At 43.8% G+C, this 18,782-nt stretch overlaps 1 protein-coding gene across 1 annotated transcript in view; it reads right to left on the bottom strand.

Annotated features, from left to right (window-relative positions):
• Positions 1 to 10,764, bottom strand: part of LOC117963418 (interleukin-17 receptor D-like) — a 53,371-nt gene extending 42,607 nt beyond the window's left edge. Inside the window, exon 1 of the mRNA XM_058999398.1 lies at positions 10,582 to 10,764. Coding sequence (XP_058855381.1) covers positions 10,582 to 10,698 — 117 coding nt within the window. The 5' untranslated portion in view covers positions 10,699 to 10,764. The remainder of the gene's footprint in view (positions 1 to 10,581) is intronic.
• Positions 10,765 to 18,782: the final 8,018 nt, after the last annotated feature.

Below are 18,782 nucleotides of genomic sequence, written 5' to 3'. Positions count from 1 at the left end.
CGCTCACTGTATCAATCAGCTGCTGCAGTATCACACAGTAAAGACGCTCACAGTATCAATCAGCTGCTGCAGTATCACACAGTAAAGACGCTCACAGTATCAATCAGCTGCTGCAGTATCACACAGTAAAGACGCTCACAGTATCAATCAGCTGCTGCAGTATCACACAGTAAAGACGCTCACAGTATCAATCAGCTGCTGCAGTATCACACAGTAAAGACGCTCACTGTATCAATCAGATGCTGCAGTATCACACAGTAAAGACGCTCACTGTATCAATCAGCTGCTGCAGTATCAACTCAGTAAAGACGCTCACAGTATCAATCAGCTGCTGCAGTATCACACAGTAAAGACGCTCACAGTATCAATCAGCTGCTGCAGTATCACACAGTAAAGACGCTCACTGTATCAATCAGCTGCTGCACTATCACACAGTAAAGACGCTCACTGTATCAATCAGCTGCTGCAGTATCACACAGTAAAGACGCTCACTGTATCAATCAGCTGCTGCAGTATCACACAGTAAAGATGCTCACAGTATCAATCAGCTGCTGCAGTATCACACAGTAAAGACGCTCACTGTATCAATCAGCTGCTGCAGTATCACACAGTAAAGATGCTCACAGTATCAATCAGCTGCTGCAGTATCAACTCAGTAAAGACGCTCACTGTATCAATCAGATGCTGCAGTATCAACTCAGTAAAGTTACAGTACCTATACAAATGCATACCATTGTTCAGAATCAATTTGGAGAGCAAAGCGGTTCATTCAGCTGCAGACCTCTAGCATCTGTCATGTCTTCAATTATACCTCGTTTCCACGAATTTTATTTCCATACTGTGTCAGCACGGTACTCAAATGGCATAGTAATGAAAGCATGCCAGGCTGTCCCCACGAAAAGTGTAATTCCGTGTAATGACGCAATACCTAAACGCAGACGTGTTAAGATGGAGTTTTTAAATGCGATGTTGTTTATTTTAGCGATGGTGTTCAACTTTATTATACATAAAACAATTACATATGAAATTAAAAAGACAACGTAAAGCCTGCTACAGAAGATGAAGGATAGCAAATAGAAAGGTAGCCTAGGTTTTTTTTTTTTTTTTTTTTTTTTTTTTTTTTTTTTTTTTACTTCAATTCCTGCGCTTCTTAATATCTGGGATATTTGGTTCTATGCCTTCATGTTCCTGACTGCAGTGTTTAGCTGTTTTTGGATGTTATATTCACACCATGTTTTTATCAGCATTTTAATTTCGTAATCCTCCCACGGAGCTTGTTTAACGACAGTTCAGATATGAACATAAGAACATAAGAAAGTTTACAAACGAGAGGAGGCCATTCAGCCCATCTTGCTCGTTTGGTTGTGAAATATGAAAGGATGCTGGCACGGCATGGTGCTGACACGGCAGGGCACGGTATGGATTTGTACAAACATCGTGGAAACAACTCTACACGCTTTCACAACAGTGACAGCACCATGCCAGCACGTTGTTGCAGTGTCGTGGAAACAAGGTATTAGTTTTTGCTTTGCACAGTATTATTCAACAGCGGGACACGCTTGCCTAGTATTATCCTCAGCTTGCCTAGTATTATCAGCTTCTCATCGACTGTGTGGGCAGCTTTGCTTTTGCAATACAGGCAGTGGCTAAAAAGGAATGTAGTGATCATTTTGTCTTTTGTAATTACTGTCACTGATGTGCAAATACATCTGTCTGTGCTCCCTGTACCCTGCTCAGAGGCCTGCCTGGATGGGACCTCTTGTAACCCAGTTTGGGAACCACTGACCTACATCACCTCTCTGGGAGGCCAGCATCACTGTATCTTCATGCGACTGTCACTGTCAATAGTGATTCCAGTGCGTTTCATAAAATAGGAATCTAAAAAGTGTAACTTAAGCCACTTTTTATTTACAATACGATAAGGCATCCAATCCCGCCTGTGCCTGCTCATATTATTTACTGCATGTTTAAAGGGCAGCCATGGCATCGTGGAGCGCTTCATCGTGGCGCGCTTCATCGTGACGCACTTTGCAAGAGTAAACAGATTTGAGGGGAGGTGGGATTCTGTGGAGAGAAGCTGCTGGTTGGAGAAATATGGGACGGGAGTTTCCACAAGATGTGCTCCACACAACTTCCTCTGGAGTGAGACAGTGCAGCCCTGCCCTCTGGAAGTATGTGGCGTTGCCCGCAGGCCTTGAGAAGCACAGTGAGGTGCACACATGAGGGGAGAGCTCTTCAAATAGAGAACCAGGCTGCAGGAAAATGTCCAGACACAGAAACACCTGCAGCAGGTAAAGGGCTGTCCCGCACAGAAACACACATTACTGTTATTATACTAATAAGCACGTGGATGCAGTATCTTACACCCCCCGCCACAGCTGGAATACAACATTAGAGCCATCCAGGATAAACCAGTTAGTCAAATCCACTGCAGATTCCCAAACACCACGCCCCTGAAAGGTGGTGCGATGCTCATTATTGGAGAAACGTCCCTCAGAACAGTTTAAACACCTTGCAGACATGTGAAGGTTACTATTTTTTGTAACGCTACAGAATTATCTAGAAACAACTAAGGCTTATACAGATGCTCTTAATTAAGCCCCAATGTTTTTTTGTTTATAACATCCTTCCTCTGTTAAATGTTTTGTGAATACAGCCCTAGGTGCATTAACAGGGATTTAGAAAAAACACTAGGGTTGTTTCTTAAATTACAAGCCAACAAAACAGTTTTGAGAGGAGGCCTTTCCTACGAGCAGCACAGGGTGTGGGTATACCTGCAATGAGATCCGGATATAGATATCCTGATTACATACAGGGCACACTGACAGACAGGTATGTGATTAGGATGTGGGTATTATTATTTATTTCTTAGCAGACGCCCTTATCCAGTTGTTACAAGATATCACATTATTTTTACATATATACACAGAAACACCTGCAGCAGGTAAAGGGCTGTCCCGCACAGAAACACACATTACTGTTATTATACTAATAAGCACCTGAATGCAGTATCTTACACCCCCCGCCACAGCTGGAATACAACATTAGAGCCTTCAGTGTGAGAAATAGTTGATGAACTTGTCTTGAACAAGACGCGTGTAAAAATCTAAGAGGGACACAGATGGGTGGATGTACAGAGGGAGAGACACCTCCAGCTATCCCCACAATCTGACACTTGCAGGAGGGCGCATGATCTGGAGGCACTGTGAAAATCTCAAGAGAAATCCTCTCTCCAGGTGAGCACTCCTGAGTCAAAGCTGAGAAATCTTTTCCTAGGTGATTTATGATGTGTAAAAAGATTTAAGACTTGGAAAATGTTTAAATTCTCAACTATTAACATCTCTAATACAATGAAGCCATTCCACCTCCATGGGGGGCTGCTCACCCCTCAAGTCGATGGCTTTCGTCTATCAAGCTGTTTATGCTGCAAAGCACTCAAAATCATACTGCCATTATTTCTCAAGGTCATCCCACACATGGAGAAAAGGTGGCCATCAGTCATAGAGCAAGCATTGTGTTGAAGCTTCACACACGTCCGCGCCATGTGGGGCTGCAGGAGTCACTCAGCTCTTCCACTGCATGCACACAACACCTGCCGTGGAGCCCGCCTCTATCCCACTACACATGGAGTCTCGTATCGTCAGCACCTGCCCTGGAGGCTGATAACCGGAGCTCAGGTGGCGGGTCTTTCTGTATCCAGTATAAACCAGTTCCAGTCCAATCCACTGCAGATTCCCAAACACCACGCCCCTGAAAGGTGGTGCGATGCTCATTATTGGAGAAACGTCCCTCAGAACAGTTTAAACTTGCAGACATGTGAAAGTTACTATTTTTTTGTAAAACGAACAAACAAACTTATACTACAGAATTATCAAGAAACAACTAAGGCTCATACAGATGCTCTTCATTAAGCCCCAATGTTTTTTTCTTTATAACATCCTTGCTCTGTTAAATGTTTTGTGAATACAGCCCTAGGTGTATTAACAGGGCTTTAAGAAAAAGCACTCGTCATTTCTTAAAATTACAAACCAACAAAACAGTTTTGAGAGGAGGGCTTTCCTATGAGCAGCACAGGATGTGGGTATACCTGCAATGAGATCTGGATATACAGTGCCTATAGAATGTGAACTTTTTTCACATTTTGTTGTGTCAGTGCCTCAGTGTTACATGCATTTAAATGATTTTTTTCCACTTATCTACACACCATACTCCACACTGTTAAGGGGAAAAAAGTTTTTATTGAGAAAAAAAATTATATATTAAAAATAAAAAAAACTGAAAGATCATAATTGGATAAGTCTCCACCCCCCTGAGTTAATACTTGGTGGAAGCACCTTTGGCAGCAATTACAGCTGTGAGTCTGTTGGGATAGGTCTCTACCAACTTTGCACACCTAGATTTGGCAATATTTGACCATTCTTCTTTACAAAACTGTTCAAGCTCTGTCAAGTTCCTTGGGGAGCGTTGATGGACAGCAATCTTCAAGTCATGCCACAAATTTTCGATTGGATTTAGGTCGGGGCTCTGACTGGGCCACTCAAGGACATTTACCTTTTTGTTCCTTAGCCACTCCAGTGTAGCTTTGGCTGTGTGCTTTGGTTCTTTGTCATGCTGAAAGGTGAACTTCCGTCCCAGTTTCAGCTTTCTTGCAGAGGGCAGCAGGTTTTCTTCAAGGACTTTTCTGTACTTTGTTCCATTCATTTTCCCTTCTTTCCTGACAAGTGCCCCAGTCCCTGCCAATGAGAAACATCCCCATAACATGATGCTGCCACCACCATGCTTCACAGTAGGGATGGTGTTCTTTGGGTGGTGCGCTGTGTTGGGTTTGCGCCAAACATAACGCTTTGCATTTAGGCCAAAAAGTTCCATTTTAGTTTCATCAGACCACAAAACTTTTTGCCACATGGCTACATAATCTCCTGAGTATTTTTTTGCATAGATCAAACGGGTTTCAAGGTGGGCTTTCTTGAGTAATGGCTTCCTTCTTGCCACCCTACCATACAGGCCAGATTTGTGGAGTGCTTGGGATATTGTTGTCACATGCACACTTTGACCAGTCTTGGCCATAAAAGCCTGTAGCTCTTGCAAAGTTGCCATTGGCCTCTTGGTAGCCTCTCTGACCAGTCTCCTTTTTGCTCAGTCATTCAGTTTGGAGGGACGGTCTGATCTAGGCAGGGTCTTGGTGGTGCCATACACCTTCCACTTCTTAATAATCGTCTTGTCTGTGCTCTAAGGGATATTAAAAGGCCTTTGATATTTTTTTTATACCCATCCCCTGATCTGTACCTTTCAACAACTGTCCCGGAGTTCTTTTGAAAGTGCCTTGGTGCTCATGGTTGAGTCTTTGCTTTGAAATGCACTACCCAGCAGAGGGAACCTACAGGAACTGCTGAATTTATCTTGAAATCATGTGAATCACTACAATTTAACACAGGTGGAGGCCACTTAACTTGGTGTGTGATTCTGAAGGCGATTGGTTACACTTGAGCTAATTTAGAATTGCTATTACAAGGGGGTGGACACTTATCCAACCAAGCTATTTCAGTTTTTATTTTTAATTAATTTTCTACAAATTTTTAGGATATTTTTTTCACTTGGAAGTTGTGGGGTAGGTAGGACGTGTAGATAAATTAAAAAAAAAAAAAAAACTATTTTAATGCATTTTAATTCCAGGCTATAGGCAACAAAAGGTGAACATTTTGAAAGGGGTAGATTTTCTATAGTCACTGTAGATATCCTGATTACATACAGGGCACACTGACAGACAGGTATGTGATTAGGATGTGGGTATACCTACAATGATATCTGGATATAGATATCCTTATTACATACAGGGTACACTGACAGACAGGTATGTGATTGACTGCACGCAAGTATGTGCGATAACTGAAGACTACGTAGACACAAAGACAAGCAGGCAATCGTACTTTAATAATGTAGGTGAAAATGAATATAAAAATTGGAATACAAAAGTAAAATGAAAATTCTTACTACAGAGTGTTTTTTTTTTTAATGTAAAAAGTCTCTCAATGTCTTCACTGAGAAATGCTTGAAGTCAAAATGTTAGACATTCAATTTAACTTTTAGTATTTCTATATTCAGTGTCAAATGGTTATGGATGAAGCTCCTGTTAAACAATGTGAAGTGATGAATCAATGCTGACAGAGCCAGAGCTCTTGTGCTGGAAAGCATTCTGAAAAACTAGCCTTTCCACCCGTCCCTCGTGCAGAAGGGATCCCTGCAGTAACTGCTTCCAATGCCTCTCAATCAGACTGCCTGGAGCCACAGTATAACCCCAACCTCCTCACCAAGATCACTGCAGCTTCCAATGCCTCTCAATCAGGCTGCCTGAAGCCACAGCACAGCCCCAACCTCCTCACCAAGGTCACTGCAGCTTCCAATGCCTCTCAATCAGGCTGCCTGGAGCCACAGCACAGCCCCGACTCCCTCACCAAGATCACTGCAGTAACTGCTTCCAATGCCTCTCAATCAGGCTACCTGGAGCCACAGCACAGCCCCGACTCCCTCACCAAGATCACTGCAGCTCCTTCCCTGCACTTCATTCAAATCAGATGTTTGTTGAAATGGGAAACAGGCAGTTCTGGAAGGAGAATCGTTTCCTGTATGTTTTATGCATTTAAGGAGAGCCTCTAGCTGGTAGTTGAACTTATAACAAAGGTATGGCACTAAGCCACTCGCAGTCATTTAAATATGAAGGGTTTAGCGCTATAAACCCCTTCAAACCCCCCCCCCCCCAGAAAAACATAGGCACGTCTCTCCATTCTCCTTCCCCATGTTACACAGACTTAACTCCTAAAGCCACTTTTAGCATTCCTCCATTTAAGTTCTAGAGACATTGTTCTGGAACAGCAGGAATTTGGCTGCTGAAGGGGCCAGTGCATCTGAAAAGCCCTGGTTCCACATTCAAAGCGATCTGGAGATTTCCCCTGATTCAGAGCTAGTCAACCAGTGACTTTCCCACAGCCCCATACAAAACTTGCGAGAGGTCAGTGGGCTGGATGGCTGGTTTTGAAGGCTCAGGAACATCCTCCAGTAATACCTTCCCTTGTCACAGTGCAGATGAATGGCCGGCAGCTCACAACGTCATTCTTCTCCAGAGAGATGTTGGAAAATGAAATTCTCTTATTGAGAACGGCACAAAGCTAATCTACGCTGCTAGAAGATGCCAGATGTTGAACTTAGATAATACTTTATATAACACCTTTCATCACAAGTGATCCCAAGACAATAAAAGCATACAAATAATAAAACAGCACTCAGAATGGTGCAGAGCAGAACATACAATACGAAGAGAATCGGGGAAAGAAAGCTACTTGCTCTTTAACTAACCATTGTTTTTTAGGAATATATTTTTCCTAAACAAATATACTGTATATACTATTGCACCACCTGCCACTACTTCTGATAAGCATCAGCACACCAACCTTAATTAGGGTTCAAACGATTACCTTTTAAAACTAGAGAAGCAAGTCAAAATAATCCAAACGATCCAAACTAAAGAAAATAAAAAGGCAGAAACGAAGTAGAAACACATTCCTTAACGTGTTCAATTATAATTATTAATAGAAGTATTGACTAGGTTTTAATCTCCCCTTGCAGAGAAGTCGTTTTTAGCTGGGTGGTGATTCCAGGCAATAATCAAAGACTATGCAATGCACTTTGTATAGGCCACGGATTTGCAGCACTATGGAAAGCTGGCCTTGGTTGAATAGGTATTAACATTTCACTGGTCCTGAAACACACAGAAAAGCCTGGAAGTGCCTCTGACAAGCCAGGCATTGGACTGAACTACAAAGCACTGCACAGGGCTGTTTGCAAGGTACAGTCTATTCTCTCAATGCTCTCCGCAAGACACAAGCAGTGCTTTATACAGCATCCAGTGTTTAGATTCAGGTGCCGGTACAATACAAGGCGATTGACTAAATGCAGATGGCTCAAGTGCAGGGATGGTAATAAGACTCCTATTGCAGAGCAATATCACCCATGCCAGGTTTGAATATGTGCTTGCTTAGCCAAAGTGTATATATAGGTACAGTAACAAGCTCAGGTGTGTCTTATTAAACTCATAGTAAAGGATCAAACTGCTATGCAATAGGGGTGTTATTTCCATCTCTGAGGAGTTTTCAGAACCTGAATAAATACTGGCTTCTTTTGATTTTGCAGTGTGATATCTGGAATGGGATACTCACCTCATGCATTTCTAGCAGAATCCCACAATTCTGATAACATTAGTCCATAAACTGTGCACTGTGCTTTAATCAGAGTGAAAGCAGCGCTGTGCTTTAATTAGAGTGAAAGCAGCGCTGTGCTTTAATCAGAGTGAAAGCAGCGCTGTGCTTTAATCAGAGTGAAAGCAGCGCTGTGCTTTAATCAGAGTGAAAGCAGGGCTGTGCTTTAATCAGAGTGAAAGCAGGGCTGTGCTTTAATCAGAGTGAAAGCAGGGCTGTGCTTTAATCAGAGTGAAAGCAGGGCTGTGCTTCAATCAGAGTGAAAGCAGGGCTGTGCTTCAATCAGAGTGAAAGCAGGGCTGTGCTTCAATCAGAGTGAAAGCAGGGCTGTGCTTTAATCAGAGTGAAAGCAGGGCTGTGCTTTAATCAGAGTGAAAGCAGGGCTGTGCTTTAATCAGAGTGAAAGCAGGGCTGTGCTTTAATCAGAGTGAAAGCAGGGCTGTGCTTTAATCAGAGTGAAAGCAGGGCTGTGCTTTAATCAGAGTGAAAGCAGGGCTGTGCTTTAATCAGAGTGAAAGCAGGGCTGTGCTTTAATCAGAGTGAAAGCAGGGCTGTGCTTTAATCAGAGTGAAAGCAGGGCTGTGCTTTAATCACAGTGAAAGCAGGGCTGTGCTTTAATCACAGTGAAAGCAGGGCTTGTTGACACTCTATATTGTTTGCATTCCCCAAAGCATGTTTTTAGCTGCAGGGACATCAGCGTCCTCCCTGCTTGTCAGTATGGGATCTAATTAGCCATGTTAACTACTTGCAGCAGCAGGGGGTTATACATGATATTGCTCATAACAAAAGGAGGAGCGGGGGGGGGGGGGGGGGGGGGTAGTGTTTTTGTTATAATTTTACAGGAATGACTATAGGTAATACTTCAATAGGGGTTTATCAATAAACCTTTTAATCTAGCAAAGTGTTTTACAGAGTGTATGCGACTCTTCATAATACTCGCCTTGTCGTCCAGCCCCCGCCGTGCTCCTGGAGGGGGAGGGGGAAGGGGGAAGGGAAGGGGGAAGGGGAGAGGGGAGAGGGGAGGGGGGAGGGGGAGGGGGGGGGGGGTGAAGTGGCATGTGGTTTCCGTGAGGAAGCGCTGAGGAATTTCAATAGAGCCAATAGCCTTGACTTCCTATGGGGGGGATCACTTCAAAGGCACAGCCGCTGCCCCCGAGCAGCCCATTCCTTCCACAGCTAATCAGTCATTCAATAGCGTGTCAAATGGCACAGACCGGGGACTTGTCAGACAAGAATGTCATTTCCAAAAATCAACAAATACCGGTACAAAAACACGCCCAATAACCAAAAACAAATGCAAAGCAATGCAGGTCAAATTATTATACACTTCAACAAAACATCTAAAACGCCAGCATTGAATTTCAATAGTTTTTTTTTTTTTTTTTATCAATTTAAAAACCTATATTTTCATATTGATTTAGTAACTAATATTAAAGAAAGTCGTTAATTATATTTTGAAACAAGATCAAATTACAAACTTTCTTCAACAATAAACACAATATTTCGAGACAACGAGAAAGAGACTTGAAAAGAGTAACAGACTCAAAGATTTCCTAACTGTTCCGGCTCACTGGTTTTATATGCCTGTCTGAAAACAAGTGTCTCCGCTTTGACGAAAATGACAAAAGGCGGACGAATGCACCACGGCATTCAAAGGACAGGTCGGTCCATGCAGAGCCGGGCACAAAAGGACCAGCAGATTGACTTCTTCAATGTGCTCCGGGTCAGATAAACCAGAACAAACACTCACCCCACTACCCCACTCCTCGGAGCTGCAGCAACAGAACCACGACTAGAACTGTATCACTTTCAAAACTAAGACGGTACTCTCCAAATTCTCATCACTTGCATGGGGAAGGTACATATTGTTAGCTGCGAGTATTGTATTAACTATTGTTACCCACACAACAGAATTAGAACACGGGCAAAAACAATAATAATACAAATAACACGTCAAAAGTCAAACACAAAAAACAGCACCATGTTATAAAAGGAATGTCTAAATGTTTTTGTGTTTTGTATGGGTCACACCTTTCACTGTAGTTAAATGCGCTGGAATATTGTTTTTTAAAATAACCATACAGTACCTGCACGTTACATATTTGTTATCACAAGATTTTTTAAAAACAACCCCCCATTTCCCCGTTGCGTGCACTATTATTATTAGTAGTGGTAGTGGTATTATATCAACTCAAAACACAGTTCGAATACCCCACGCATTTTTCTGAAGCCCCTCGCCACAGCTGCCACCAGCTATATCACAGAGGCTGGCTGTTACATTGTATAAATTAGTTTCTTCACTTCAAGTAAAAACAAAAGCGTCTTTCTTTACCTGCCGCCTACATGTTTCGGATTCCAGCTTCTCTGAACTGACCGTGGGAGATATTCCGTAGCAGTTAAAAAAGTTGAGCGATACAAATAAAGTAAGAAGCTGCGGTCCCGCTGCCATCCTGCGCAGTCCATAGAAACTAGCCCAGTGAGCTCGGAGCGGGCATGCGCTTTGAAGCGCACTGGTATTGAAGGAGCACGTCTGCCGTCAACCACCAGGTGGGGCTGGCGGACACCCAGAGAAAAATAACAACAACAAGAAGCAACTAAGAAAAGCAGAGTTCCAAAGAGTTTGTCTAAGTCCTGAGAGCTCGCGCTTATATCACCAGGAACGAGGTTCAAAATAATACTAATGAAATAAACGTTTACCACGCGCTGGCTTTTAAACACAACTAAGCCCACTGCTGGACCGCAGCAGCGCATGTTTAAAAAAAGAAAGTCAATCGTGAACACAAGCAGGTACAGATCATTGTGCTGTTGTGAAAAGCAGCTCTATAGTCTTCAGTCAGTGTGCAGGCCCTCCGAGAGGGTGGAGAGCCAATGGAAGTTTCCTCGGGGCCCAATGTCCCGAAAGCGACACTGGAGAAGACTATTTAAAAAAAATGCTGGTAAATCAATAGAACATTTCAAAAAGTAAAAAAAAAAAAAATAGCGCCAGCCCTACATGACTGAATCTACTGCAGTACTGTACACCGAATCAATGTGTCCCTGTCGTAGTCTGCAGTATTGTATACAGCAGTGGAAAATACTATTCATTTATTTAACATTACATATTTCACTGGTCGTTTACAAGGGCTTGATTAGTGCAGAATAAGGGGGATTTAATTTGAGGAACGGGGGTGCTTGTGTACACAGAATTAGAGACATAAAGCTGGAAGCTTAAGATGAGAAGAGCTGGACAAGACAATAACATATAACACTGTGAACTCTCACGTCTCACCGGGTCAGGCAGCAACTGGCTGCTGGCCTGCTAGAGAATGAGAGACAGAACAAATAAGGACAAAGCTCTCAGTCCAGGTCGGAACCAGGCGGCGTCTCTTAGCTGCTGGACGAACAAGGAGAATGAGAAGACAAACATAAAAGACACTCTCGATGAGAGACATAAAAGACAAAGGGATAGATCCATCACTACTCAGTGCAGCATCCCCAGGCAGTGTGGCTGGCAACTGGGCGGCGTGGAGAGTTAGGATAAAGAGTCTCGGGACTTGGGCAGGAGGCCAACCCGGTCGGTCAGGGGAGTGAAAATCACTTCCCCCCCAAAAGAAGGACCCCCGGCTCCCCGCAGCACTGCACCGTGAAGATAGGGAAGAGACCGTTGAGCCGCACATAGATAAGAGGAAGCTGTAAGAAAGAGAAAATACAGGGAGAGGTTAGTAATGACGACTAGGGATTGGAGGCCATCCGCGCTGTGGAAAGGAACCCCCCCTCCCAGTGGGGGGAAACCTTTGGTGGACCTGGCGGAGAGGGCGCCCCCACTCCGGGCATACTAACAAAGGACTTTTGAGCTGCTGCAATGCCTGAAGGGACTGAAGGCGGGACTGATACTGGATGGCTGATAGGTAGTTCCTGAGGAGGAAGGAGCCAGGTTGAGAGACAGACTCAGATATGTGATAAAGGCCAGCATGTGCTGAAGATGGAGTGAGAAATACGATTCTGGGCGTAGAAGGTGGTGACGGAGGACCAGGCAGTAGAGTAAGCTGAGTGTGTGGGTGGGGCTAGAGCACTCTCCATAAAACAGCGGGCCGACTGGAGGAGACCAGAGAGAGTGGAGTTTAGTTGAATATTAGCTCGCTGAACGAAGGTACCTGCTGCGGGTTGGGATCTGCTCCTGGAATTAGGCTGTGGAACTTCAGGACCTGCAGGCGAGATAAAGCTTAGAGGCGTTAAGGGACCCGGGGATGTGGCGGGCCCGAATAATAACGTTATTGGACACTGAGATCCAGACCAGGTGACGAAGAAGCTGCATGATTAAAGGGGGGGGGGGGTGATGAGCGCCCTTTTTTTTTTTGCACGGATTTGAGAGAGATCGGAGCGCTTGAGGCCTAGAGCTGGGAAGCTGGAAGTTGATGGAGTTGAGAATTCTGCACAGCAGAGAAATCCAAAGAAGGCGGTCAGGCACAGGGTTTCCATGACAATGTCGTCGAATGGGTTGAAGCATCCTTGCCGGAGAAGGTCTGTTGTGATTGGTTGTCTTGATGGAGAGGTGGGGGGCAGGCTTTTCTCCATGCCTCTGAGCATTACGTGGATCTCTGGAACGGACGAGAGAGGAGGAGAGGAGATAGATTGAAATTGATACTGAATGCCCGCTAGGTAGCATCTAAATAGATGAGGGGGCTAAACATAGGGGTGATGAAGGAGAGGAGGTGCTGGAGGTTGCATGAAGGGGCCAGGTTAAGGGATAGCCTGAGGTCTGTGATAAAGGCAAGGAGGTGCTGAAGGTTATAGGAGGTGAGAGAGATCCGATTCTGGGCACAGAATGTGGAAAGGCAGTAGAATAAGAAGAGCGAGTGGAAAGGGCAAAGGCATTGTCCCTGAAGCTGCGGGCCGACTGGAGGAGGCCGGAGAGTGTGGAGTTTAGGGAACACCAGTTGACTGAAAGGAGAAACTTGCCACGGGTTGGGGTCTGCTTCTGGGACCAGGCTGTGAAACTTGTGGACCATCACACAACCTCCACCATGTTTAACACTGGGCATGTTTTTTTTTTGTTTGTTTTTTTACTGCAAGGTGTAGTATTCTGTAGTAAAATACTACAGCTGGCCAAAGTCCAGTATCTGGGTGCACGGAATGGTTCACAAGACCTCATGGTTGATATGGCTTGATGCTCCAAGTCTATCCATTGTATTCTCCTTGATGTCCTGTTAACTGTTGCCTTACCCCCCCCCCCCCCCCCCCCCACTGATAAATCGACTGATGTTGTCATGGTAAGTTCACAGGGTGCACTCTGTTCCTTCAGGAGTCCTGCAGAGGAAGTGCTTCACGAGAGCAGTTAGACATAGTACTTCCATGGTCAGGTCATTGAATAGACAGAGCAGTCTTTTCTGAGGGTAGAGATTAAAGAGTGAAGGATGTATATTGATATAGGGAGCCAGGAGGGAGCAACAGGGGTGGGGCGGGGCTCTTGAGGATCTATGAGTGTCAAGCAAACTGAAGGGACGGAGATGAGGCGGCAGAAATACTGAATTCCGGAGATGTAGGCTTTAACGGTAGTGGGGGCTAAGTGAAGAGAATCCCTTGCATGGGCGATGGAAGCTAGAATCCTTTGCTCATTAAATCGGAATGGAATGTATTTTGTTTTGAGTGCAGAAAGTTGTAAATGTTTTCCATCCAGTGGTAAATGAAGATTTGGTCGCTGGGGCTAAGGGTGTGGCCATGTAGTGATGAGCAGATTTTGGGTTGCAGAGTTTGATGAGGGCTGAGGTGGCAGCTAGACCTGAACAAATATATCGACATCGACTGCTGAGTTGTTTCTGGAAATGAAGGCAGAAAGATGAGATGCCGACCATCCTGTGTTAGTTAATACGGGATTGATCTGCGGTTTGCTACCATTCTGTCTGCTAAGAAATAAATAATGTCTGTTTGGAATGGAAAAGGTGAACTTGTAATCAAGTTTCTCCGCACCGTTTTTTTTTTTTTTTCCAGGTATTGGAGGAAAGCTGGAGCGTTGGAAGCTCTGGAGGAGAGCAGTTGCAGATTTGAACAGTAAACCAAAATCAACTTTGTATGCTGCAATAGGAACAGATCTGAAGAGGGAGCCGAGATTTGCTGTAATGAGGAGATATTAACAGTAGAGGCAAGATCTGCTGAACGGGCAGAGATCTGAGGGAGTAAACGATGGAATGCTGTCAGTAGTGTGCAGTGGCCTGCTGTAGAGAGCAGAGAGTGTTACAATACAAGTAATACAATAAGAGCAAGAAATACAATAACTTTTGTTCAAGTAAAGTACAAGTGTGACAAAACACAATTCAATAATACAGCAGATAATAGTGATAGTTACATCAGGATATGATTAAATAGTGGATATGATTAGATATGATTAAATAATATGTCAGAGGAAGGGCAGCAAAGTCCTCTTGGCACACAGAAGAGAAAAGAAAAGTTTTCTGAGGAGGAGCCGAGTGTCCTTACGGCTGAGGTCACTCAGCAGGAAATTGAGTTATTCAGATAAGCCACAGCAAACATCAGTTATGCTACCAAAGAGGTCATATGGTCCTCCATGGTGGAGAAAGTCAGTGCTGTCGGTGTTACCAGGAGAACAGTGAACCAGGTTTGAAAAGGTGAAATTCAGCTGTTAGGTCTAGGATGACCTGCGGAGTGAGACGATAAGGCCTCACCACAGCATCCCAAACAAAGTGACCCTGGTTTGAATATGCGGGGTCTGTCTTCTCCGTCTTGCCCGTCTGCTCTGAAGGTTTTCCTGCCTGTCCTCGGTTCTATGAACCCTACCTGTGCTGCACTCCCACTCGCTGTGTCATAAGAACATAAGAACATAAGAAAGTTTTCTCTGTGTAAAAAAGTGCCTCCTATTTTCTGTTCTGAATGACCCTTTATCTAATCTCCATTTGTGACCCCTGGTCCTTGTTTCTTTTTTCAGGTCAAAGAAGTCCCCTGGGTCGACATTGTCTATACCTTTTAGGATTTTGAATGTTTGAATCAGATCACCGCGTAGTCTTCTTTGTTCAAGACTGAATAGATTCAATTCTTTTAGCCTGTCTGCATACGCCATGCCTTTTAAACCCGGGATAATTCTGGTTGCTCTTCTTTGCACTCTTTCTAGAGCAGCAATATCCTTTTTGTAACGAGGTGACCAGAACTGAACACAATATTCTAGGTGAGGTCTTGCTAATGCATTGTAAAGTTTTAACATTACTTCCCTTGATTTAAATTCAACACCTCTCACAATATATCCGAGCATCTTGTAGGCCTTTTTTATAGCTTCCCCACATTGTCTAGATGAAGACATTTCTGAGTCAACATAAACTCCTAGGTCTTTTTCATAGTTCCCTTCTTCAATTTCAGTATCTCCCATATGATATTTATAATGCACATTTTTATTTCCTGCATGCAATACTTTACACTTTTCTCTATTAAATTTCATTTGCCAGTGTCTGCCCAGTTCTGAATGCTGTCTAGCTCATTTTGAATGACCTTTGCTGCTGCAACAGTGTTTGCCACTCCTCCTATTTTTGTGTCGCCTGCAAATTTAACAAGTTTGCTTACTATACCAGATTCTAAATCATTAATGTAGATTAGGAATAGCAGAGGACCTAATACTGATCCCTGTGGTACTCCACTGGTTACCTCGCTCCATTTTGAGGTTTCTCCTCTAATCAGTACTTTCTGTTTTCTACCGTTAACCACTCCCTAATCCATGTGCATGCATTTCCTTGAATCCCTACTGCGTTCAGTTTGAGAATTAATCTTTTATGCGGGACTTTGTCAAAAGCTTTCTGGAAATCTAAATAAACCATGTTGTATGCTTTGCAATTATCCATTTTCAATGTTGCATCCTCAAAAAAAGTCAAGTAGGTTAGTTAGACACTCCTGTGCAGTCTGGAAAGAAGCATGTGTTCTACAAACATGTACAGGTGAGTTCTTCATTGGCATGCCTTGCTTCAGGCTCTCAGTACAGGTGAGTTCTTCATTGGCATGCCTTGTTTCAGGCTCTCAGGTATATTTTTGCACTTCCTAGGTTTCCTTACATTAGCATATTTCTTCATAGTCAAAGCATGACAGTCATTAAGAGAAGCCGCTGAATGTGTGCAGAGAATCTCATTCTCCAATCAGCTACTTCCTCTTATGACTGACATGCTGCGCAGCCAATGACTGAGGCCATGCTTAGTGTACAGGCAGCCAGACATTGAACTCTCTATAAGATGTTTTCAGTATTTTCCATAACATAGGCTAGATGTGTCTTTGTTTGCTGGCAATACACTTCTGGAGTGACTGCACTCAGAACAATACAACCCAGCACTGGAGTGACTGCACTCAGAACAATACAACCCAGTACTGGAGTGACTGAAATAAGAACAATACAACCCAGCACTGGAGTGACTGCACTCAGAACAATACAACCCAGCACTGGAGTGACTGAAATAAGAACAATACAACCCAGCACTGGAGTGACTGCACTCAGAACAATACAACCCAGCACTGGAGTGACTGCACTCAGAACAATACAACCCAGTACTGGAGTGACTGCACTCAGAACAATACAATCCAGCACTGGAGTGACTGCACTCAGAACAATACAACCCAGTACTGGAGTGACTGAAATAAGAACAATACAACCCAGCACTGGAGTGACTGCACTCAGAACAATACAACCCAGCACTGGAGTGACTGCACTCAGAACAATACAACCCAGCACTGGAGTGACTGAAATAAGAACAATACAACCCAGTACTGGAGTGACTGCACTCAGAAAATTACAACCCAGCACTGGAGTGACTGCACTCAGAACAATACAACCCAGCACTGGAGTGACTGCACTCAGAACAATACAACCCAGTACTGGAGTGACTGAAATAAGAACAATACAACCCAGCACTGGAGTGACTGCACTCAGAACAATACAACCCAGTACTGGAGTGACTGAAATAAGAACAATACAACCCAGTACTGGAGTGACTGCACTCAGAAAATTACAACCCAGCACTGGAGTGACTGCACTCAGAACAATACAACCCAGCACTGGAGTGACTGCACTCAGAACAATACAACCCAGTACTGGAGTGACTGAAATAAGAACAATACAACCCAGCACTGGAGTGACTGCACTCAGAACAATACAACCCAACACTGGAGTGACTGAAATAAGAACAATACAACCCAGTACTGGAGTGACTGCACTCAGAACAATACAACCCAACACTGGAGTGACTGAAATAAGAAGCACTCAGAACGACTGCTAACAGGTAAGAGGACAATATGAAAAGAACTAGTAGACGTAATTTGAAGCTACTTACACATTAAGTATTTATACTTTCAGTCTTTATTTTCTGTAAATAAGCCAATAATCAGTTCCAAATACATTCCTAGAAAACTGAAACACTTTGATTCATTTCGGGTACCCCAGCAACACTAACCTATACATCTTCTGCCATCTAGTGGTAATTAGTGGCATTGCTATCAGTTCAATTCAGTTGCTATTTGGTTAAACAGCTTCCAGTCAGAGTACCAAATAGTCGACTAGAAAAGTGACAGTGCACCTGAGAAAATGGTAGTCGATTATCACACACTATAGTTTCAAAGCAACAGCAACATAGTAATGATGCTGTGTGTTTAAAGTGTACACTAGTATAACTAGCAATGTCAGTATTGTAATAGTATTCAGCTGTTTCAATTAAAACGGAAAGGAATTGTGAAGTGTGCAGTTTCAGAGAGACAGCAGTGCCGCTGTGCTTGCAATCCATTACGTAGAAATGACATTTCAAAACATTAATTAATAGTTTTTATTCCCAGCAGTTTTAAAATATAGTGCATAAACAGCAAAATGTTATGAAACAATACATTCACAAAAAAGCACCAGACATTATCAACTATATCATTTATAATATGTTTTTTTTTGTATTTTTTTAATTTAGTCGTTGCCAATTATTTTTATTATTATTATTCATTTTCTCCCAATTTGGAATGGCCAATTATTTTTTTATTATGCTCAGCTCACCGCTACCACCCCTGCACTGACTCGTGAGGGCAAAGACGAACACACACTGTCCCCCGAAGCGTGTGCCGTCAGCCGACCGCTTTTTTCCACACTGCAGACTCACCATGCAGCCACCCAAGAGCTACAGCGTCGGAGGACAACGCAGCTCTCGGGCAGCTTACAGGCAAGCCTGCAGGCGCCCGGCCAGACTACAGGGGTCGCTAGTGCGCGGTGAGCCGAGGACCCCCTGGCCGACCTAACCCTCCCTCCCCCCGGGTGATGCTCGGCTAATTGAGCGCCACCCCCTGGGAGCTCCCATCCTCGGTCGGCAAAGGAATAGCCTGGACTCGAACTCTACGCAAGTGCTTTTACTGGATGTGCCACTCGGGACCCCATATATAATATGTTTTTTTAAGTAGTGACTAATCGACAAGTCAACAGTTTTTTCCATTATTCCACTCTGGCAAATAAGCAGTCGTTCTACCCCTACCTCCAGTTTGTCGTAGCGTTGGTGTTGTTCACATGCAGAGAGGGAGTGTGTTTGGTATTGGTGAGGTTCA

The sequence above is a fragment of the Acipenser ruthenus genome, chromosome 25 (genome assembly GCF_902713425.1).
Source record: "Acipenser ruthenus chromosome 25, fAciRut3.2 maternal haplotype, whole genome shotgun sequence".
NCBI classification, from domain to species: Eukaryota; Metazoa; Chordata; class Actinopteri; order Acipenseriformes; family Acipenseridae; genus Acipenser; species Acipenser ruthenus.
The sequence above is the reverse complement of the archived record's forward strand: the minus strand, read 5'-3'. Positions and strand labels throughout refer to the sequence as shown.